Raw genomic sequence first — 24921 nt, forward strand, 5'->3', positions numbered from 1 at the left:
ACCAGATGCGTATCAGAGGGTTTCCTTGCGCATTTTCACGACCTTTGTTTGGACACTTTTTTGTAAGTGTATTTAATAAATAGGGTTCTTATTCTGCCCTTGGCTCCGCCTCCTTAGTTTTTGACTGAATGTGACAGAGTGCTCATGTCGTCACAGTTAAACAGTTTGTCTGCAGATAAATCCAACAGCTTTATCTCACATTCATCAACGCACTGTTTTCTGCTTTCTGTTTATTGACCCTCCTGAAGTGCTTTGTCACACCGAATCCGACCCAGCTGACATACATCACACACGCAACATACACACAGGCATGGACGGGCTGTATTGATCCGGGGGTTGGGGGCCATAAAGTAGGAGGTGATAGATCGGTATGGTGGGCGGCTCTGCCTTGTCGCTGCTGATTTTCCTGCCTGGAGATGTGAGCTCTCTGCGCGCTGATCGATAAAAAAACGGACGGACGGTTTTAACATGTATTCATCAAGGGGGGGGGGGGGGGGGGGGGGGGGGGGGGGTGAACACACACTCACACACACACACACACACACACACATACACAGCAGAGAGGTGTGTTCTGTTCTATCAGGTGCTGGACAGTTTGTGCTGCAGGTTTGGTCGTTGTGAAGTGGGGTTTCCTTAAAATCAACAAATCTGTTTTAACGCTCAACCTCAAAAAGCTTTCCTGCAAAAAAAATGCTGCGGATGAAAAGTGGAAGTATGAGAAGAGACCAGCGTGTCAAACAGCTGTAGATGAGTTTGTTCGGAAGCCCGACTTTTCCTTATTTTCTCAAGATATCCACCAAAGCCCAGCCAATGCGTCCAAAACCACAGGATTCTACCAAATCCATTTTGTTTCACATTTACAATTTGGAAATTAATGGAAAGTTTGTTTTGATCCTGGTTAGGAATGACATGCCTCATTGTGTTGATCTACATCTTGTTTTTATCACTTGTGCACGCGCACTTTCATGCCTGTGCTCATGATTATTTTATGGAGACTCACATTATTTAGTGAGATGTTTGAGCCTTTGTTAAGCACAGACACATCAAGCACACTTGTCTGGTGTCTGAAAGATGCTCTATAAACTTGCCTTTGTCGTCGTTGACGGAAGTTAGACATTAGTTTTGCACAACAGCAGCACCTTTTACAACAAACAGTTTCTATTAGCAGCGTTCTTTCTTTCTTTTTATACGAGCAGTCCTATGACGCACACGGGCGAGAGAGAGAGAGAGAGAGAGAGAGAGAGAGAGAGAGAGAGAGAGAGATCACGTTTCCTCAGTGAGCATCCAGCTCACCATCAGTCGGTTCTCTTCTCTCGGTGATGCTGAAAGATGTCGCATGAGATGCTGAGGTAGGAGGAGGACGTTTTTTCTGCTCTCTCTCTCTCTCTCTCTCTCTCGGGGAGTCCTGAACACCTGTCACTTCTCTCACCTGGAGACAAACTCGCACAAAGAAGAGAACAGAGGCAAGGCAGAGACGCGCGTAATTTCTCTGTGCGTCTTCCCCCGCGCCATGCCTCCTCTCCTGCTCCTCCTCTGACCACCTCCTGTCTCTTCCTTCTTGGATGAACTTTCTCGCCGTTTGCGGGGACGCGGCTGAGACCATGAAGACGACGCGGAAATGTCGCGCGCTGCTGTCAGTGGGTCTGAACCTCGTGGCCCTGTTCTTCTCCACCACCGCCTTCATCACCACGTACTGGTGCGAGGGCACCCAGCGGGTCCCCAAGCCCAACTGCAGCAAGCAGAGGCGACACAACTGCATCGACTATGGCGTGAACGAGACGGACCCGAGCAAGGTGCACTACAGCTGGGAGACCGGGGACGACCGCTTCCTCTTCCGCCGCTTTCACACCGGCATCTGGTACTCCTGCGAGGAGAACATCCACGAGGCAGGTGGGCACATCAGTCCTGGAGTCTTTACTGTCACTGAGCAGGAGTTATTTCGCTGTTAGAGGCGGCAGAATGCGCAAACGTTTTAGTTTGAAAGATGTGACAACAAGTTGTGTCCCGGACACTTTTAGAGCCAGTTTGACTGTCACCACGGAAAAAGAGATTTACTTTGAGTACTTCAGCCTCGTTCTCTGAATATATTTGTGTCTTGTCCCCAGATATTTCTGTCTTAAATCCCTTCAATCAGAGCTCCTCTGGTTGAATCCCTCTTGAATGACAACAGGTCATCCGGGTCATTTTTACGCACGTAACAAAGAGACGCAGCTTTGTGCGTAAAATTGACATAACTTCAATTTTTATTGGCTGGTTAACAGGTGTGTGTGTGTGTGTGTGTGTGTTGGGATTTGGTCGATGTGAATCTAAAATGTTCTCTACACAGGAACACACTTAAATCAAACATAATTAAACCTCTTGCTTGTCATGAGAGAACAGCAGGTCACCATCAAGCTGATAAGCGAACATTTATTCGGCAGCTGATCTAATTTTTTCTCTCTCTTTAGATTCATTTCCTGAAATATGAAGATTCACTGCTTGTATTCCAGATTCTTACATTTCTGAGGGATTAAAGAACTTAAACACCAACTTTAATGACAGACTGAAGGATGAACTGTTTGGAACAAAAATGTCACTTTGACCATTTTACAAATGTTTCTTAAAACTCTCCCTAAAGGTACGAGGAAATGTTCGACACAGGTGGAGGAGTTCACATTGAAGCAGAAGTTGTCACATTCATCATTTAACGGCTCAACGAGCAACAGATTGCACCAAATATTTGGGAAACTATGACTGAATGATGCTTAAGACCGGTTACTCTGCACTGCCAGTGAGGTCAGGAGAGGATCCAATTCAGCGATTGGATTTTTTATTTTTATTAACTACGTCGTCCAGTTTGAAATCATTTCCTGATTCACGTCTCCTGTCGTTTACCTCGCGTGAGGATCATAAAGTTCTCTCAGTGAGACAATAAGAAACTAGCTTATAATGTCGCTCCTGATTATCTTCCTGACCCCATTTATTCCAATGTGTCACCTGATGGTTGGTTTTTACAGATTACAGAATTCTGCATCTGAACCGACTGTCTGTGATTTCTGCGTTCTGTTCAAGCGTGTTTTCCACAGAGCTTTCATTCTAAAAAAAAACAACAACAACAAAGACGAAAAAGACAAACAGATTGAAATAATCCTCAGGTCAAGGTTATGTGTGTGTTCAGAGGGTTTCTGGGTTCGTTGCTGCTCGGTGCCGAGTCCAGCCTTGAACTGATTTTTGTCCTTGGAGTAAATTACTTTGAAAGCAAAAACAAAAACAAAAGGCCGGAGAGATTTATGACTGTGCGGCAAAAATGTCACACACAGAAGGTAACTCGGAGTACAAAGACGTTTATGAAATCAACTCTTAAAAACTACGACAGATTAACAAGAAGACATTTTGTTCTGAGAGACTGAAGACGCCTTCATTAACAGCTTCTTGTTTTTTTTTATTTCTTGCCCACAACATCAATGTCAGAGCGCTTCTTGACTGTTGCTAGGTTACAAAAAGTTGGCTCCATAACTTCAGTGACTGTAACGTCTGTGTTCAATATCTCCTTTAACTTAATATTTGCTTTTTAATCAGGCAAACATCACCATGGAAACATGAAATATTAATGAAAGGGGGATTGTCTCCCGGCGTGAGCAACAACTACACACCTGGAAATTGTTCAGGAGACTTTTTTTTTTTCTGCTCCGAGAGAAGTCGATAAAGTTGATATCAGAAGACCCACCCCTTCATGCTTTTGATTGGTCAGTGAGGGAGAAGTTGCCATGGCGAGCAGTTTAAGCTACTTTCAAGTGAGAGGACTGAGAGCTCAGTGATAAACTGGAGGTGAAAATCTTCCCTGAAATCACATATTTAAAATGAACATCTCTCATAACTCCAGTGTGTCCTGTGTGAATGTGTGTGTGAGTCCTGACTGTCTCCAGTGAGGGAGAAGCTGGAGTCCTGCTGGCTGTGTTGTTGTCAGGGCTGTGTTTACACGGACGGGACGGCTGGCTCCTCCCCCTTCTGTATAAAAGCTGTTTGAGTCAAGAAGAAGAAGATACTCACTGATTATTTGGATGTCGTGTAGATCACACAGTTAACATGTGAAGCTATATGAACTAACTAAAGAGCGCTAATGCTAGCCTGCTAACACAACCCTGCAGGACTCGGGCAGCTGTAGCCAATAGGACGCTTGCACTGAACTCCTTCGTGTGACAGCGAGAGGAGGCGGGGACAAACTAACCCTAACCCTTTGTTTTGGTTTCATGCTGGTGCTCAAATGGATGAATTTAAACACACAGGAGTTGCGGTGGTGATTTTGTTAGAAGAGCCAAATGCAACAAGTAAAAGTAGGAGATAAAAGATTTTATTTTATTTTTTATTATGGCTTCAAAATATCCACAGAACATATTTTCTGCGGTCGTTTTACTGCAAACAATGTTTGTTAAATCTGCTGTTGATTTCAAAGAGCTTGTTGTGTATTTGCACAGTTCAGCGTCGTCTCTGTCCTGTAAACTCCGGATTAAAGGCCTTCAGTGGTGAACAATGAAGGATTTCATGCTTAAATCCACACAGGCGTCGTCACATGTGTTGCTACAGATTCGACCTCTTGCTCAAAGCTGCGTGTTCGAATTCAGCGAGTGCCGTGAACTCTCAGCGAACTCCTTTTTGGTGAATGCTCCGACAGCAGACCTTCACGTGACTGAAGCGTTCTGGTCTCGTGTGGTTTCACTTTCACTTTCCTTCATCTCACCGTGAAGCCCACAGAGCGTTCGGTGACTTGAATCAATAATTTGCACACAGAGAATAAAATATGAATACAAACAAACCTGCGGACGTCCAAATGAGCTTTCTGGGCCTGAATCCAAATAAAAAGTTCTGTTCATTTAAGACTCTCCATCACGTGCTGCACGTTGATTCAGATCGTAAATTTACGCCTTCAAACCTGGAAGTACGACTTTAATCTCGTAATATTTGGAATCTCATCTTTCGGAGACTTTAAGTGTTCGACTAAGATTTATAGCAACTTTCTTGTTTTATGACATTGATCTCTTAAAATTCACAACTTGAAGCTCTCAAATTTAATCCCGATAATTTATGACTTCGATCTTGTAAATGTACAACTTTCATCGTGTCACATTACGACCGTCCTCTCGTAAATTTAAGACCTTATACTCATAAGTAATAACTGATGATGATCTTAAAAAAAAAAAAAATCCCCTCTCATTGTTTCCACCTAGTTAAGAGTTGGTAACGAGGCTCGACTCAGCCGAGCAGGTAACAGCTGACGACCCTCCCGGCTCCACCCACATGCGACCTTCAAGCACCTGACAGAGCAGACGGGACTGATGCTGCATTCAGGTGCTCCTCAGAAAGCGTCGTGAAGTCGTTCTTTGGACTTCGGTGTGTTCACGTGCTTTCAGTTTGGAAAGTCGTTACAACAAACAAACATGGATGCCACGAAGAAGATGTGCGGAATTTTTCTGCAACAATCTTCAAGGAAACATTTTGATCGTGTGATGATGAATATGACATCATGCATGCAGGCAAAAACATCTTTGCCTAGTTTCCCAGTTGTTGTTTCCCACCTGTGCGTTTTTGTCTTCTTTCTGAGTAGAGAGCATTTTCAGCAGCAGGGGAGCTGAAATAAAAACATACTGGAAAAAAAAAAAATCCCAGGGCAGTGTCGATCCAACAGCTGCTGCAGACACTTCATAGAAGAGCTGCAGAGTGCACAGCCGGAGCTAAGTGGACACGGGGCTTAAGAGACATGCAAACACGACAGGCAGGGTGTAAGCAAAGAGGGAGGGGCCGCCACGCTGATGATCCAAAATACACATATATTTGCTAGTAATTGCATTTAAATTACTTGCACTTCAGCCGCTTTGTCGTGAAAATAAGACACTCTGCAAATGTGCCAAAGTGCCTCTTCATAAATGGAGTCGAGGGAAGGGTGGTCATTCGGTGTTCTGGAGGAGAAACAAAATGATAATTCACCTCAGGCGCTGAGACAACAGGGATTTAATGAGTCTCCTTTCAGCGTGCTCCTTCATGTCGAAGCGGAGAACGTTTGAACGTTCCTCACCGTGCACGCAGACGGACAGGAGGGGATCCAGTTGTGTTTCCACTCTGTATGTAGACGCAGCGATCAGGCCACCTGGGCCGCCGATGTTTAAAATGGAAGACATGCTGCCGTGGTCACTTCTTCCAGGCTTACTAATTCATTACATCACTTCAGTCTGGCACAACTGCTCAAGAGACGCCATAAGCTGAGCAGTAATGAGAACAGAGGCTGGCGCTCCAAGAACAGGCTTTAGTCTGCAGAGTTCACTTTGACATCAGACGGAGCTTCCTGTAAACTCGTCAAAGTTTCCTCTCTGCAGCCTCTTTCGTTTCACTGCAACAAGAACTGAACATGTTCTTCACTGAGTTTATGAAAATGATCACAATGAAACACATCATTTACAGAACCGACGTCTTGCAGGACGCTCGTCATACTGGTCTCTGATTGGTCGACACGTGCTGCTGTGTTAAAGGGGTTTGATGACGTCTTGCTGTGTATGTATGTATGTTTGATCTGGCTGCAGGATGCATGCAAGGCCACAGATTTCAAAGTTATGGTATGCTAGCTGTTGTTTCACAGAAACCATTCATATTCATTACAGCTGCAATTAGCCCTGAATAACCTCCGATCACACTTTTAATGGACTGCAGAGCTGCTGGCTGCAGAGACCGATGAACAAGTGGGGCGAAAGTGAGAGTTGAGAATTTAAAAGAAACGTGAAAACCACCTGAAGCATCTTTAAATGACTCCATTACCAGCTCAGAGACTGGGCGCGTGATCATTTGGGCTTTTTTGGTTAATTGTCATCTTTGAGGACTGTTTTTTCTGATATGTGCGGCAGGTAGGAGTGAGAATACTGATTGTGCTGTTAGTTAATCCTATCGGCAGGTCACGGACGAGCCCGCTCCCTCTTTAATTACATTTTAGATTCATGTCCTCATCAGACGCCGAGCGGCTCACCTTTCAGCTGTGGCACACTTTTTTTTTTTTTACTGCAGCCCAACAAGTCATGAACACACTCTTCAGCTTCCTGCACCTCCCTCGAGTTCTAACCTTGGAAATATGAATCACGTCAGCCTCAGAAGAGTTCCTCTGCAGAACTGTTTGAACAGTGTGCAGAATTTATAAGAGGGGAGTGACTGACTAACTTTTAAGCAGCTGTAATCAGCCGGGCTGGGAATCTTTACGTGTCTCATTTTAGTTTCAGTTATTGAGGTAACGATTCGATTTAGAGCAGATTTATGATTCAAAACTATTCTGGATTTTCTTGATCGATGGACTAAAGGTTTTTATACTTCAAGATCTACTACAGTCATCTGTGAGACTGGCTGATTTTGTTGTTGCTCTATTTGGCCTACTACTGAGTTAAAAAGCTAAAATAAATAAATAAATTAAAGGTCTAATAAATGAAGTCCAGCCGTGTTTTGCTCTGTGCTGTGAGTGTAACTGAACTGGGACTGAATCCTGTTTGCAGCTCGTTCTGAATGAATGCGAGCGAGTCAGTCGTCATCATATAGAAGAAAAAAAAAAGCTTTCACGTATGAATCGAGCTTGTGTGTGTTTTTTCAATCCTTCATCATGCTGCTCTAACTGAGAGCTGGCTGTGCTGGGTCACCTGAGCGGGAACTATTAGAGGGTCAGGTTTTAATCTCACTGAGGGGGACTCAGAGAGCACACACGACAAGACAGATGTGGCGACATCTCGTGTCCTCCATCACTTTCAAGCGGACACTTATAGGAAGATTTAGGAAGGAGCTGGCGCTGTACGTCCGGTTTCTCAAACACCTTTTAGATATCAAAGTGGAGATTCAAATACATTTCTGCAACCATGCAAACATCCTGTGTTATGGCAACAAAGCCTCCCTGAGTTTTGTACATGTTTCAGCGTCCACTAAGCTGAATGAGGAGCATACAGTAGATCGAGGCAGTCCTCCTGAAATGATCTGGATATTCTTCAGAGTGCATGTGTGAAATCCACTAAAGAGACTTTTCTGAGCTTCTTGAAGGTTTTATGTATTTTGTTTTCCAAAGCTTAATATTCTGTGAGTTTCCTCTGAGCACTTAATAATCTGATTTGTAAGATGGGTGGCTGATCGTGAGAGGAGTTTTCACTGTAGATTCAAGTTTCAGTTCAGGGCTCTTTAAGCCTCAAAGACTTAAATCATCTTCAGTGTCTGGGAGCAAACAGTGTCTTCATCTGTTGTTGGGTGGGTGGAGGTTTGGGGAGGTGAAGGGGTTCTCTGAGGATGCTGGTGGTCATGCTGGTTATGGATGGGCCTCTTCGCTGCCCGAGACACGGCACAGTCTGAGTTATAGCTCGCGTTGTGGCTGCTGATCTGTGACCTGCAGGGTCCCACCGAGCTCTGATCAACTGTCTGCAGCCCGGCCGAGTGTGCAGGAGAGCAGAGATGATGCTGCAGAAACACTGAGGACATGAATACTGCACGGATATTATGTGAGGCACCCCGGGGTTGTCCACTATGGAGTGCAATTTTCTCTTGTCCTTGGAACGAGGGACCATCGTCACGTGATTCGACATTTCTTTCATGGCTGAATTTCAGTACAAAGCTGTGAACGTGTTGGTCTTGAATTTGCTCTGCCGTCCCACACATGAAAAATTCTTCATTGAGAAATAACTTCAAATGACTTGCATGACTATTTCAGCGCAGGATGATTTTGGCTGTTTAGATTCTTTGATGTCAGTGAATGATAATCTCTGTATCACTTTACTGTTTGTTTGACGTGGTGACACTAATGCTCATTTTCTCCTTTACCTCCCCTTCTATGCCTCCCTGTCATCCTCATCCTCTCATTAATCACCTCATTCTTCCTCTTCCTCCACATGTATTCCTCTTCCTCATTCTTTTTCTCACACCTCCTCTCGACTTCATTCCCTGTTCATTTCACCTTTCGTTCTTTACCTCGATATTTCCTCCATACCGTACGTCTCTCTCTCTCTCTCTCTCTCTCTCTCTCTCTCTCTCTCTCTCTCTCGCCCTCCTCTCTCAGGTGAGAAGTGTCGGAGCTTCATTGATCTCGCCCCGGCGTCGGAGAGAGGTGAGTAATGATGGTCATTAGGCTTTGCCGCCACTCCCTGCCGCTCCCCACCTGTTCTACAGGCCCAGAGAAAGCATGAGAAAAAAACAAAGATGGTCTGTTTTTCCAACATTATTCAGCTTCATGTATCTGCTAAGAATAAATTACATGTTTAGTGACAGCGTCTTCATTTTTGTACAAACGTTTTATTTTCAAATATACGACTCCCGAGGCTCATCGAGACTGAACGACGGGAGAATTCAATGGATTGTTTTGTTGTTTGACTCAAAGACTTAAAAAAAAAAGTGGACAAAGAAAATGTAGTTTTACCACTTGGATTGTGTACCATGATATTAAAGGGGACATATTACGAAAATCCACTTTTACATTGTTTTTGAACATTTATGTGGGTAACCTGAGTGTCTATCAACCCACAAAATTTGAAATAAATCCATCCAGTCCTTTGTTTGTGGTCTGCAGAAGTTTTACCACACAGAGAAAAATGCTCCATTTCAATTTTTTTTGTGACATCACAAGTTTGATGCTCGTAGGAAAACATCCTCCCCTCCCCAGTTTTCTTCACCTCCAGCCGAGAACAAAACTTTTACGCAGGTCGGCCATTTTTATCTGTCTCTACAGAGGAGGGATGTCTACAGGGAAAACTCAGGGGGCGGGGCTCATTGCATTTAAAGAGACACACACACCAAAACGGAGCGTTCTGAGAAATCTGGTTTCTAGACTTTGTAAAAGAATAAATTTATCAATTCAATATGTTGATCTTTCACGGTGTTGTAACATACATATACCAAAGATAAGAAGAGATAGAAGTTGTTTAAAGAGGGAACTCTTTCACCTGCACATACCTGGCCGGTCTGTTTTTTGGAGGAACACTTTTTTTTGGGGGGGTGGGGACATTTCTGACTCTGTCTTCGATAATTTAGAAAAAAATCTAGCAGCTCTTTATCTGAAGCTTCCTGAGGCTCTCACTGTGAATATATTGACAGAGGAGGCAGGAGAATGAAAGTGACATTTATTAATTGATATGAAACAAGCTCAGTCTTGTCTGGTGTTGTGTCACTTGTGATTTATGGAAGTAATAGAAGCCTGTAAGCTCACAAAAATGAGGCCAGCGCTGTGTGTGTGTTCACAGCCAAAATTTTGAACTTGGCAGACTTTGAACTAATTTTGTAAAGTTGTAGCATAGAAATGAGATTTCTTTACATCAGCGATGCACTGAACAAGAACAGAGATTAACCTTATCAGAGGAACAGAAACTCTGTAAATCTTAGTTTGTCATTGTCGTTAAAAGCCGATATTTTTACTTTCATGAATTTAAAGATTTCCTCTCGTGCCAGCCTGTACAGTCAATACCTTTTTTAATCATAAAGGGCATGTACATTTTGTTCTGCTCAAATGATGTCATTACTGAGCTCAGACAAAAGATTAAAAAATTCAGGACTTCTGATTAATTTGAATCTTTTAACCTTTTTTACATTAATAAAAAAGAAAACAATTACAAAGGAAAATCAGGAGGAGAATTCGACTCTATCTCAAGGTAAAACATATTTAATAAGCTGGTCGGGTTTTAATAAAACACACAGAGCTCGACCTGTTAATCAACCAGCTGTTATATTAGCACATCAAGTGACATCGGCTGATTTTATCTCTGATTTGCGCCGATATTATCGACGTATTCGCCGGTCAAACAGCATTGTATTACATCAGCATTTCTTTGTCACCAGCAGAGGGCGCCATATTGATTACAGCAATCAATATCACGGTGACAAGCGGTGATGCACGTACAGTACATGTACGTTTACTTTCCAGTTGAGTAGTAATCTTTTTTCACAAGTGTTTATAACTGCATTTTTAAGGGGTTAAACGCGATGAATGTATCTACATCTCGACAAATCGAAGATATCGGCTGATATATCAGCATTTCTTCTCGTCCTAATATCGATATCTTCCCAAAAAACCCATATTGGTCAGGCTCTACAAAGTATTCCGTTTTCCTCATTTGTCTTCATGAATTTTATTAATACAGTCTTACAGTTTTAGGTTGATCAGTTACTTATAAAACAATTGGTATTCCAGTGGCAATAAAGAAAGAGAAGCCCAGAGCAGATAGCACCCTCTGCTGGACGAAAAAAAGTATTGCAAGTTCTTTTTTTGTTGAATTGATTTAAATGACCCATATTTATATCGATTTGTTCATGAGTTGCAAGGTAAGAAGCTTCCTTTGGACAGGAGCTTCAATTAGCTTTAAGGCCCATTCGCTAATATTGATGTTAACTGGGAGAAGGCCTTACTGTAGTTAAATGACTGTAACACGATGAAATAATTAAAAAAAAAACTAGCTAATGTCAAGTTAGCCACAAACTCATAACTTCTAGTAAGTAAGAAGAGGTTGGATGCTGACGTTAGCATTTCCCTCACAGTAGCTAATGTTGTGTTAGCTTAGCTTGAGTGCTACCAATCATCTGGAACATGATGTTAGTGATCTTTTCATGAGTTTTTTTTTGTGTGCATCGTCTCTTTTATAAGAAGACTCATTATGCAGAGCACGCATCAGGTGCTTGTTAATGAGGGCACATCTCAGTTACCTCTTCCTCATATTCTTCTTACTGCAGTCAGGAAGGAGCAGGTTAGCTCCAACAGAGCGGGGTGTTTAAACATCCTGCGGCTCATAAAAGGAATATTTTAACGTCCTGAAGAAAAAGGAATATTTTGGTGCATGTGGGCGTAGCCTCTAATTTGCTGTTTCATGCAGAGCAGGTAGTTAATAATGGAAGTTCTGTGATGGTTTCATCTGTTGATACCATCTGGAAGGAGAGCATGATGCTGCACGTAGCAGTGGTAGATGATATGATGTATTGAGCAGAGCGACCTTGCTTCTCATACAAGGATACGATATGTAAATCTGGCTTCCTTTAAGCCCGACGTGCCCACTGCGGAGTATCCGAAAAAACACAGCTGCCTCTCAGTCAGATCTGAGTTATGTGTGAACAAACACTCGGACCTCTGTGTCCATGGCTCGCTGACTGTTGTCTGTGGATCAGATACAGTTTAAAAATACAGCTTTAGAAATCCACCAGCGGAGCAGAGAATCACCCCCAAACAAGCTCTTAACAAATTTTCAAGTATTTGAAATGATTGATGAAATCTTTGGCATGTCATATTCTGATCTATAATCTCCACTTCATGTTTCTTTTAGTACTCCCTATATTGTCTCTTTTTCACTCTGTAAAGCACTTTTTATTGCTCTTACATGAACCTGCCTCCTCTTGCAGTGGCGACTCATTTCCACTTTTTTATTCATCAGATTTTTCTGTTAAGTTTTGGCTTCTTCCTGTGTGTGAATGTTTCACGTACAACTGTTGACGCCCCGCTCCACTGACACACAAACGGAAAGGAGCACGCAGAGTAATTAAAGGTGTAATTATGAGAGACGAGATGCGGATCGACGAGCTCCTTCCTTCCCGTTAGCGGTGCTGCAGGTTAAATCGCCTCAGTTTGATTAAGTCTGCGCTGCTGTCTTCCTGATACATATTCATATGACGTGAAATCATTTTGGTCGTTATTGTCGCATGGTGAGTTTCCCTAGCAGGCGTTTTGAAATGTAAATCCACGGCGGCTGGAGAAATCTGTCGCTAACAAGGAGCCAGAAGGATGTTTGGGTGAAACAGCGACGAGCAAGAAACTCTCAAAATTTATCGAATTTTAAAACATCAAACTTCTAATGGTGAATGGACTGACTTACTCCACAGATCACATTCACACACTGATAGCAGATGCTGCCATGTGAAATGTCCATCAGAAGTAACTTTAATCGATTATGGCGAGGCTTTTGACAAGTGGAGAGAGGTTAGAAGGCAGAAAGGTTTCAAGGTTCCCGCATGCCAGGAGGTCAACTCTCTTCAGATTCTTCAATTTGGGCCTGCAGTTCCCATTTTAAAGTCTCGTTGTCAGAGCTACAAAGTACTCCTTTAATGGCAATCCATCCAATGGTGGAGATGTTTCAGCGTGGACCGAAGTGTTGGGAGAGATGCCGCGAGTGCGCTGAAAAAAGAAAAACAACCTAATGAGAAAACGCTGCTGAGTTTCCTGTTTGTCTCCGTGAAAAAGGTTTCAGGTGTTGAGACTCTGCAGGTTTGTAGTTTCTCCTTCAGACGGCCTGATCCGAGCTGCCGTGCCATTTATTTTGCAACCTCGACATCGTAAAGTGGTTATTGTTTGTTTTTATCGCTCGTGCTTCCAGAGGGGTGTCTTCGTGATGTCTTCTGATTTGTTTCTGTCTCCGGTCGTCTCGTATCAGCTGTCGTTGGGACGTCTGGCGTTAAAAACACCACGTTGGAAACTTGTGTTTTAACTTTCTACATAAAGACTGATACTCTATCCTTTATCTCCCAGTGCAATGCATAAGCTAACACTTCTATTGACTGGGATATCTGTCTGACAAATGAAGACACAGCTGCATCACTTACTGACGTTACATAAATAAATAATGACATTTATCTCTGTAGGTGTAGAAATTCAGTTTCTGTGTTTACCTCCCGTTTATTTATGTTCAGGAAGATTGGCTAAAACTCCTTTGGTTTAGTTTTAGCACAAAGCTGATTTGATAAATTTACTTATATATATTATTATTATTATTATTATATATTATATTTACATTATTTAACCCACATTATCTGTAAATTCTGTACTGACCTTTGTACAGAGATCTCTTATCTGCACTTCTGGTGAGATCCCAAACCTTGTGTCACTACTCCTACACTTGTCTATGTTTAATGACAATAATGTTGAATCTTATATTGATTTAAGTTTTTAAAATTTTTCAACCCATAGAAATTCTTGTAACCTGTAAAATGTGATGCTATGTTTTTGTGCCTGTAGTTTTTTAAGGCACGTCTGCTCTGATACATGCCAGATGTGCGTGGCCACTTTGTACATTGCGACTTCATGGGCACGTTGGTGGCTGTGGCTCAGTTGGTAGAGTGGGTCGTGTCTCAACCTGAAGGTTGGGGGTTCGATCCCCAGCTCGTGCAGACACATGTCCTATCTGTCCTTGCTTGTTGCTCATGCTGCTTTGTCGGTGGTGCATGAATGATGATTGACTACCTATGATGGTCACATACCGACGACAGCCAAGAAAAGTGCTATTCAAGCTCGAGTCCTTTTACCTTTTACTTTGTGCTACACAGCCACACTTTCCCTTTTGCCAAAATGTTTAATGTCAGTGTTTTTTCTTTTCGTCCACTTTTGCCACTGTTGATTAAAGCTTAATGGTTTCATTTCCTCCTTACATCTTCACCTCAACACCCCCACCCCCAGACATGTCAGGACACCTATGAGACCTACCGCTCACTTCCTTTATAGCTCAAATGAAAATGAAGCTGTGCCAAAAGTCACACTCGTTTTAATGTTGTTCTCAATCTCAATCATTTGCTCTTTATAGAAACGTTTAACTGCACTATTTCCCCACTCTTTCTACCATAACAATCAGTTATTACTCTCAATATTTTTTGCACAAGCATAATATGGGAATGAAGTTTGCCTTGGTAAGTCTACGGTGAACTTTGACGATAAATTAACAAGCAGTTGTGTCTGTTCAGGGTGCAAGCAGTCTCCCTTAAATGAATGATGCACAACTCGGCGTCGGAGTTTGTACTTCCAACTCATCTACATCCCCGGCAGAGCGGAGCGGGGCAGATAATCCCGTTTAATGCTGCTGTTGTGAGCCTCAGTGATTCAAGAGCAGCTCCTTGCTCCTTTCAGAAATTATGAAGAGCAACCGGAGAGAGAGAGAGAAGTCTGGAAGTGAGAGAGGATCCCGAGGGCCATTTCTGTTGCGGTGTGTCGGCTCGTCTCTGCTTTTAAAAATGTTCACATTTCCAAAGCGTGAAGAAGGACAGTGGAGTTGTAAAACTTGTTCATCATCCTACATAACGTCTCTCTCTGCTGTGATGGGATTTTTCCCCCCGCTGGTGTCATGACTCGAGGGCTCCGCCGGCAGAGTAAAGAGGCTATCAGTACATGTCAGACATCACCGTGCCTTTGTCCCGTGGGTCCATCAAAAGCAAATAATTCACCTTGTTTTAAGCCCACAGTGTCACATCCTGCCAGTGTAGAAACATGAATCATCATTCTCCAAAGATTCATCAGGTTATCAAACACCCGAAGAATGAATAAAGGCTCAATTAGTGCAGGAATGTCATGTTGTGCCTGCAGGTCAGAAATGCAACAAAAATAGGAATAATATCCAGAGATAGGATCTGTATCTCTCTGCATGACTCAGGAAAAAATATAATCAGAGTCAGAGGAGCCTTATCCGACAAGTGCATGCTATATTTAGTGTGATGCATTTCCTCTTTTGGAACCAATCCCAGTCTTATGGTGTCCTCTGAATGATCCCTCAAGCAGACTCTCTCTGTTAGATGTTAATATGGAGACGTGTTCATTTTAAACCCAGTCGTGAACGTTGCACAGAGGCTGTTTTATTTTGAATGGAGGTCCTTGATGTGAAGGCGTGAAAATGAAGAAGCTGTTTGGGTGTACTGATGCAACGTTATCGTACAGTTTTCACATTACTGTATGATAATTGAAGGGAAAATGATTGTACTTCAATGTTTGTGTTTCCCATCAACATCAACTTTTACCATTTTAAAAGGAAAGCTTAGAATGAATTTTCAGGTACAGTGCTACCATTAAACTTGCCTGTAAAGTTACAACAGACAAACATACTATTAGATTAGTTTTTTTAATTTCCTGTTCCTGTTTCATTTCTTTGGAAGGGCTCAGCAGATTAAGTGTTAAACTGGTTTGTGTGTTGTGTTTCCAGGTGTGTTGTGGTTGTCAGTGGTGTCAGAAGTGCTCTACATTCTGCTGCTGGTGGTCGGCTTCAGCCTGATGTGTCTCGAGCTTTTCCACTCCAGCAACGTCATCGACGGACTCAAACTGAACGCCTTCGCCGCCGTCTTCACCGTCCTATCTGGTAAGGTAGACTCAAAACCAAAACCTCTCTTTTTTATATCTTATTTATTTTCCGTTTCTCTTCAGACCGTTGTACCCTCTCTGAAAAACAAAAAAATCAGGTCCTTGATTTTGGACAGTTTGGAAATACTTGACGACACTGATTTCTGGCTACTTAATACATTTACTACACGACAGCCGAGAATCTGTAGAATATGACCTTTGACATTACTTTGTCATGCTTCAGATGAACAAAGTGAGGTTCCACCACTGTAAATATTTTATCCTTAAAGATCCTTATAAAAAAGGCTGAAATTAGGGAATTCCAGATGCCTCTGTGGAGTGATGGTGAGTGGCATGCCACTTCAGGATCCCCGGCATGCCTGTGATGTGCACTTAATTTTGTTGGCATGGCAACACAATTTCAGTTACATCTACTGTGGCCATGGTGGTGGAAAAAGAGCGGTGCTGGTGGAAGCGACAAGTGGTAGATCGTGCTGGCTGCCTGTTGGTTTGCAAAGAAGATGCAGCATGGCATGCCAGGTACAAAACCGGTGTTAACGAAGTGGCATGCCACATGGCAGTTTTTGATCTTGTTGTTGTTGCTGCTTTGAGCTACAGATCTGCTGCTGGCAGGTTGGTGTCAGATGCAGGGATTAAAAACTGCTTAAACATATTTAGGAAAAGGCAGGCGCCGAATATAATAGCATAAAACTGTTCAAATGTTTGAGATCGATTACTCGACACTCCTCAATAACAATTAGCTGGAAGTACTAAGCATGCTCTTAATGAAGGAGATATAATTCAATACTTTAACTTTATTGGAACATATTATCACCGCTGTTTTTGTACTTGACCTGAAATGTCCTCCCTCACTGTGAAAGTAGGTGAAGCTTTGCAAGAAATGTTCCTGAGAGTAAAACAGATTGTGTAATCTCTGTGGGATCAGGATAAAAAATTATAATCGTACATTTAGAAATAGTCTAAAAATGGCTGCGGGGTGAACGGAGACTGATGCAGATTTGTGATTTGTGTTGTTTTTGTTTTTTTTTTTTGGGGGGGGGGGGGGGGGGGAGTGGTTATCCCCTGGAAGCCTTCATAGTGTGTCATGCCAGGGATTTTTCTCCCAAGTCATGTTAAACCTCTTACACAAGAAGTTGGCACTGTGTCACCCCCCCCCCCCCACACACACACACACACACACACTTACACACCCTGCCCAGCCTCTCTAAGGATGTTCCCAACAGACAAGTGAGTCTATTAAAAGCAATGATTGAAAACGTCTTTTTCCCCCCGTCACAGCACAAGTCATTGATTTGATCTGATTGAGATCTTATCAGTTGTATTCAGTAAGGACGAACATTTATTGTAACTGAGGTACAATTAAGGGCTATTTGTACTTCACTTGAGTATTTACATTCTACTTTGTGCATATTTCGCATTTTACGCTCCTGCACTCATCTGTCATTGTGCTTCAGTATTTAAACTATTTGCTTTGCTCTTCTACCTGTTTTTCCCTAAAAACGTTTTCTTTCACCTGTGCTCTCTGACAGTCCTACCTCTACAAATTCTTTATTTATATGGGGGGGGGAGGGGAAGTAGTGTGAGTCCCCAGAATGTGACAGTGAAAACATGTTTTTTTTTCTTTTGTTCTTACGACGTTGGTAAAAGATGTTCTCATTAACTTGCACACACAGAAACACTATTCCTAAAAATCGGTGTCGTCAGGCTCAAGGAGAAATGAGGCTCTTTTATCGTGAACTGTAAATCTGGAGCAGCTGAGTTTTATTTCCACCTCAGTGAGACTGACCATAAACATGCACACGTGGCTATAACCCGTCACACACACACACACACACACACACACATCTTCCCAGTGTTGTCTGCGGTTGATGGTGTGGATGTGATGTACTGTATGACCTCTGCATTGACGTCATTCCTCTCTCATTGACTCATTTACAATGTGGCCTTTTGATTTACCGTACATTTATGAGTGATTACATCCCTATCTATAATTGATCGGATGTCTTATAACTGGAAAGGTAAATCAATTGGAGCTGCATAATGACTAATTAGAATGGTTACATGTGTTCTGATTTATAACAGATTTTATGTTGAGCTGCATTTCGGAGGTGATTTGATTTCCTGCTGTTTCGTTAATGGTAATTATCATGGCAGATCATCTTTTACGCTTATGTAAGAACAAGAAAATGTCCTGCAGGTGAGGCTGCGAATATTTAAGAGACTTAGAACAGACACCTTCTTTTTTTAAGTTAAAGTGAATAAGCAATGATGAAAACAACCCCATATGTAACTCTGACCCCTAGTGTTTAAAATAGGTACTGCAGTTATTACGTTTGCAGAAATCTGTCTCCCCCCCACATGTGGTGGACACTGTAGCTTCAGTGTTTAGCCAGCTCTGCATGTGGTGGACACTGTAGCTTCAGTGTTTAGCCAGCTCTGCATGTGGTGGACAGTGTAGCTTCAGTGTTTAGCCAGCTCTGCATGTGGTGGACACTGTAGCTTCAGTGTTTAGCCAGCTCTGCATGTGGTGGACACTGTAGCTTCAGTGTTTAGCCAGCTCTGCATGTGGTGCACACTGTAGCTTCAGTGTTTAGCCAGCTCTGCATGGGTCTGTAAAGCTTTCTGCGTTCTAACCTCTCTCCATGTTTCAAAGGCATCTCCAACATTGATCCTAGTTTGAGCAGCTTTCTGCTGCTGGAGCTTATTAGAAACATGCAGAGGCTTTTTAACTCGGGTACAATCACTTCTATCTATCGAAGAGTGTTGAAAGATAGTCCACGTAATAAGCTCCTTTGTGTGTTTCAGGTCTTCTAGGCATGGTGGCCCACATGATGTACACACAAGTGTTCCAGATTACAGTCAGTCTAGGGCCCGAAGACTGGAGACCCCACAGCTGGGACTATGGCTGGTCCTTCTGGTGAGTGTACACACACACACACACACACGCACACGCACACACAAACGGGGTGACCTGGAAATATCAGACTAAAGCAAATCTGCAAGAACTGATAAATTGCAAGACGTATTTTCCTACTTTGAGCTGCATACCTGTATAAAAGATAATATAACAATAAAACATATTATTATTATTATTACTTCTAACCAGTTTAATTCTGTTGATGTTACCCTCATTCATTACAAAAGCGCCTCGTTGAGGAATCACAAAGTGGCGATGGGGTGAGTCACATCGACAGTGAACTCGAGTCATTCGCGTATCGATATGTCGTCAGTATGTTTTGACCACTTCGCTGCTGTAAAGCGATGCTGCATCAGAAAGGAAAAAAAACAAAACACTTTCACTTGTTTAACAATGAAAGAACACTTCATTATTCTGCGTTGCAAACAAACCAACTGTCTGTCTCGTTAAGTCGTGTTTCTGGAGACGTATTTTGTGGCAGTGTTTTCTGCACTCGGCGTACGTACGGCGATGATGAGGTATATACGGGGAGCGACCGGGCTGTTGCCTCGGAGATAATTAGCCAAGACAAGACGCACCTTGACCTTCTCTGCTCTCTGCTGGAAGGTAAAGCCACGCTGCTGCTGCTGCTGCAGCTGCAGCTGTCTGGGTTCATGTTGCTCATTTGTGGATCAAGGACGGAGAATCTCACAGAAGAACGATGTCTAGACGACTTAATAAATCACCCGTATCAGTCGCAGGTATCGGACACAGTCGCTGTCGCAGGGTTTCTGATTAGACAACCTGATTTCCTTCAGCTTGTAGCCCACTTGTTAAAACGCTTGTTGTTTACATATCCAATGTCTCGGTCTCGGTCGCTGAACGGACTGACGAGCGAAACAAAAAGGAGAAGCTTTAAAGTCCGGTTCATCCTTGACTCGGGCTGCAGGTTATCTGCTAATGAAGATCACGTGTTACTCTCACAGCTGCTATATGGTGTGATGGTTTTTTAAGCAGCTGTTCCCGAGGTCGTCCGTGTCATTTATTTGTTTTATGTCAGTAGGGATGTGTTTCAGGTAGCAAAGACAGCTTCATGTTTGGATTATATGACTGTTAGATGCCACTAACCTGAGGGATATTTGGTACATTCAACCTAACAGGAGCTTTTCTCCTGTCAGTCACTCAAGAGACGTGCTCTCACTTTTTTTTAAAATGTAGGAATAATTCAGGATCGTCAAATTGGAGTAATCCCAGGAAGAATTAATTAAACTTTACCAAAAATGGAGGGAAATCTCCTCCAGGGGCTTTCATAAGTATGCATGTGATCTTTTCAGGGGGAATGAATGAGTAATACGGCCTCTCACGAGCCGAGACAAATAAAAGAGAGAGAGAGAGAGACACAGTTATGAAAGTTTAAACCAAAGCCGGATCACACAAGCTGTGCATGTTGGCTTCCTGAAGATCCTGCATCCCCAAACTCGAGACTTGGTTTGGATGTTTTTCTTCATCATTTCCACTCTGGCTGACGGGCATTTTCCTCTCACAACCTTCATGTGAGAGATTTGGAAAATGAGGGTAAAACAGGTTTCAGGGCCACTCTCATTTTAACTTCACATTAATTTTTTTTCAAACAGTCGTTTCATCACCATCATTTTTTGCACATAATTTGATCTGAGATCTGATTTAAACAGGAATCTGTTTTATGATGAACTGTACATTTTGATTCTACCTGCAAAAAAAAAAAAATAGAGTCACGAATAATAATGGCCTATTATTCAGCTGACACACATTTTGTAGCAACAGAGCTGTTGGCCGTGTTTATCTGTTTGATATAGTGCTGCTGAGTCGTACTTCATGATTCATCGTTGTGCCTCCTTTCACTTCCTATAGAACAACATCGGCTGCATGTTATGAACAGATAAAGTAAATATGAGTAATGGCTAAGATTAAGATTAAACCACATAATCACAGCATAGTGAAGGTTCCTGTTTTTTTTTTTTAAGATAAGGAGTGATGGATTGAATCAGTCATTTGTTTTTCCTCTTGGTTTGCTTTTTCTCCCTGCTTGACATTGTCCTGGACGTGCAGCGTTTGACTCCGCTGCTTGGTGGGGCCGTTAGCTTCATTAGCTTTATTAACTAGCTGATATAACAGCCTATTCCCTTCAGAGCTGAGACGCTCTCTCAATTAGCGGCTCATCAGTTATGTGTCTCCGCTTACATTAGCTGGAAGAAAGCCCACGGCTGAAGAGCTCGGGGTATTGAGTGAATCACCACAGATGTTTCTCCGAGTGGTTTCAGTTCAATAACTGTCTCATTTCTCCATCTGGCCGCTTCACGAAGCTCCCAGCGTATCTGCCCTGCCAGGATATGACCATAAGGTTTATCTTGTCCACTCTCCAGCCAGCATTTTGTTCCACAGGAAGATCTCTTAACGACTGTCTTCTAGATTATAATGGATGTTTTAAGTATCAACTGAAAAGAATAGAGAAACTACATTTCAAGGATTATTTCGAGGATAAGGGGAAGAGCGCTAAACGGTTTGTTTGTTGGTTCACGCTGATTGATTTGAAACCAAGACGATGCATTAAAGGAGAGATGGTGCACGTTGCTTACGTAGGGACCACGCCGCAGCTGTTGATTTTTTTTTTATTGGTTAAAACCTACATACATACTCTCTTCTCCTAGCTCTGGAGACTCGACGTCCCCTGACAGCCCTGCAGCGTTCTGCCCTTTACAGAAGGTTTTAAAGCGAGCTGGCCAATCAGAAGAGCGTGTGCACGTGGGGAGGCGGGCCTTAAAGAGAAAGCAGCAGAAGCGTCTCAGACAGAGGCTGGAATTAGTTTTTTTTTTTTTTTTTTTCGGCACCACTTTAAAATGAGTAATGAGTTGTTGTTTTGAGCTGTAAATCATGCAAAGCCCCTCTAAAGGTTTCACAGTCTGACAACATGAAAGGTGACAATCTGCACCATGTGAGGTCTGATCTATGAGGCTGAACTTGGCCTGTGGTCAGACCCTCGAGGAAGTTGCCACGTTGATATTCTGTGAATTCTCTGCAGGGTTTTTCCCCGAACGTGCTAATTTGGTCGTGCCGTCGTACGTAAACAAACTAATTAACACAATATTGATCCCCTTGGAGCTGCATGTGGTAAAATCAACAGAGTATCGGTTGACTGTGTATTTATTATCTTTGTAATGTTTAGTCATTAAGACCTATGTTTTTATCGCAGACAGCTGTGCTGATCCGTTGTAATCATTTCTCTTTGGAGAACTTGGAGGAGACTTTACACTGAATCCAATGATTATCAAAGACTCGTCTTCTTGTGGCTGTTTAACAATCCCTCCATGCAGAAAGCTGTTTGCCTTTCAATTAGCTACTTCCTGATGCCTTATTGTGTTCAATCTATTGCCCATGCAATCTCTGTTTGTGTTCCTTATTTTCCTCCAACCAGAGTGTCTGCCACTGATGCGTCTCAGTGACGATCTAAGTCAGTGAAATGAGAGCAGTGCCAATCAATAACATGTAGATAAACATCCTCTGTGCATATATATATCACACACGTTCAGTGGGAGGTGATTATTTCCTGGCAATGTACTTTTCTAAATGTGTTTTTATTTACTTTGTGACGTCTCTTCTCGAAGTTGCCGTCAATAAACTTCACTCACTTTATTCAGTTTTTACACATTTCATTTGGCATCCTCACACACGGACAGCTTGTTCAGCCAAGAGAGCTTTTATGGAGATTTGTCCCCAAGTAACAAAATATTACGGTTTGCATTGCCACAATGCAAACCCCCCCCCCCCCCCCCCCCCCCCTCCAAAAAAAAAAAACAGCTTCTACATCAGGCATTTAAAATGTACACCATCGCAGAAAAAGCCCCCAAATCCTGGAGACGCTGGGGAATGACATACGCAAAACCTGCCGGCTGCCCCGTTACAGTAACGGCGCCTCACTTCCCATTTGCAGGAGAAAACTGCGAAGGTCACCAAAGTCATTCGATTACAGTGTTTATGAACAATGCTGTACTAATAATCTATCAAGAACATGCAAATAAGTGAGAACTTTGATCTGATGGTGGAGAGCTTAGAGAGAGGAAAAACAAATTCCTGCACAAAATGTTTCAGTTTGAACATCTCTTTGCTTTTTTTCCTCCCTCAAACCAGCATGGCCTGGGGTTCCTTCACCTGCTGCATGGCCGCCTCCGTCACCACCCTCAACTCCTACACGAAGACGGTGATCGAGTTCCGGCACAAACGGAAGCTGTTCGAGCAGGGCCTGCGCGAGGAGCAGAACTACCTGGACCAGGAGGCCTTCCACTACTTTCGGGACCGCTCCCTCCAGTCCATCTCCAGCAGCGTGGAGGTCTACCCAGGCCACGGAGGAACCAGAGGCGGGCTGGTCGTCGGGGGCCCAGGTCCCGGTCCGGGAACAGGTCCCGGTCCAGGGCCCGGAAGGGGAAAGAGAGCCACGTCAGCCTCCATAGACCTGGGGGAGAACACAGACTCGCTGGGGGAGGAGCAGTGTTGAGGGCCCACGGGAGACGTTAAAAGCTGAACTGCTCCTTTAGGTCTGAACTGGGTCTCGCACCAAAAAAACAAGAAAGCACAGCAGCCCTTACTTTGTGTTTAAAGATCTCTAACTTGACAAGGAGAGACGGCGTGGAAGCTTCTTTGAAATATATCAATATAAAGCAAAGAGACTGAGATTTGTGATTTTGAGGGAGGTCTGACAGACAGAAGGAGTCAGATGTTTCCCTGCAGATGTTTAGGTGCTATGTGTAGTATTTTACCATCTTTATAATATATTCTGTTACACTGTGGCAAAAATTGGAAATTGTAAAAAATGGTGAATGCCATTGTTGCATGCAATGCATTTGTTAAAAGTTGCCGAGTTTGAGCAGGGGATTTTTTATGGTGTTAAAACAAAAACCTACATTTAGCCCTTTTCTAATTATAGCTCAGTAAAAAGTCGATGGTAACACTGAAGAGAGAGGTTAGAACGCAGAAAGCTTTACAGACCCATGCAGAGCTGGCTAAACACTGAAGCTACAGTGTGCACCACATGCAGAGCTGGCTAAACACTGAAGCTACAGTGTCCACCACATGCAGAGCTGGCTAAACACTGAAGCTACAGTGTCCACCACATGCAGAGCTGGCTAAACACTGAAGCTACAGTGTCCACCACATGCAGCGCTGGCTAAACACTGAAGCTACAGTGTGCACCACATGCCTCGTGTGCTTTTATGACTCTGATGAACAAACAGACTGATCTAAAGTAACGAGGAAGACAGGAAACCGCCAGACTTGCACAAAAACCAAATACTACACATAGCACTTCAGTGTGTCCAGTCCCTGCCGTATTTATGACGCTGAATGTGAAATCTAGTGTTAAGAGTCTTATTAAAACTACATGAGATGAGATAATCCTACAGTGTTACAGCAGCAAAGCAGGAGTTACAATGTGGCGATTCCCGTCGTTGGGCTTCACAACGCCTCTTCAGAAACCAATGGGTGATGTCACTGTGATGTCATCCGTCTTTATAAAACTCAATGAACACAAAAGGCTTTCGCTCCTGTCCCAAACTTCATCGCTATCCGTCTCCTTTTAAGCGTAATTGTTGTTGGAAGGGCTGCATGTTAAACAGATTCCTCGTCCTCACTGACGGCCCCATCACTTAGAGGTCAGAGGTCAGTCCTATCACAGAGAGGTAATGTGCTGCACGGGCAGTGTCCTTTGGGAGAGCTGCTGCAGGGAACCGTTTACCTCTGACCTCTTTGTAAATTAGCTGCATGAATGGTCCCCGTGTGAGTCTCATGGGGACACGAACTGCACCGAGGAAATAAATCCTTCCAGTCAGTGAGTGCTGAAATTCAGCGCATGACACCCATAGATCAAAGCTGAACGGACCCTGTAGCGTATTTTTCTTTTCAACTATGACGCCGTTAATATATCAAAATAAAATCA

At 43.0% G+C, this 24921-nt stretch overlaps 1 protein-coding gene across 1 annotated transcript; it reads left to right on the plus strand.

The window, feature by feature from the left end:
• Positions 1 to 1291: 1291 nt before the first annotated feature.
• gsg1l (gsg1-like) lies at positions 1292 to 23935 on the plus strand. Its single transcript, XM_079367217.1, has 5 exons — positions 1292 to 1890; positions 9038 to 9085; positions 15906 to 16058; positions 18866 to 18977; positions 23121 to 23935. The coding sequence occupies exons 1-5, from the start codon at positions 1563 to 1565 to the stop codon at positions 23482 to 23484; spliced, it is 1005 nt and encodes a 334-aa protein (XP_079223343.1). The 5' UTR covers positions 1292 to 1562; the 3' UTR covers positions 23485 to 23935.
• Positions 23936 to 24921: the final 986 nt, after the last annotated feature.

Source organism: Symphodus melops (genome assembly GCF_947650265.1).
Source record: "Symphodus melops genome assembly, chromosome: 17".
Classification (NCBI taxonomy): Eukaryota; Metazoa; Chordata; class Actinopteri; order Labriformes; family Labridae; genus Symphodus; species Symphodus melops.

Coding starts and splice junctions, on each gene's coding strand:
- gsg1l (XM_079367217.1), top strand. CDS start 1,563: ATGAACTTTCTCGCCGTTTGCGGGGACGCGGCTGAGACCATGAAGACG. Junction 1,891..9,037: donor GGAGAACATCCACGAGGCAG/GTGGGCACATCA, acceptor CTCCTCTCTCAG/GTGAGAAGTGTCGGAGCTTC. Junction 9,086..15,905: donor CGCCCCGGCGTCGGAGAGAG/GTGAGTAATGAT, acceptor TTGTGTTTCCAG/GTGTGTTGTGGTTGTCAGTG.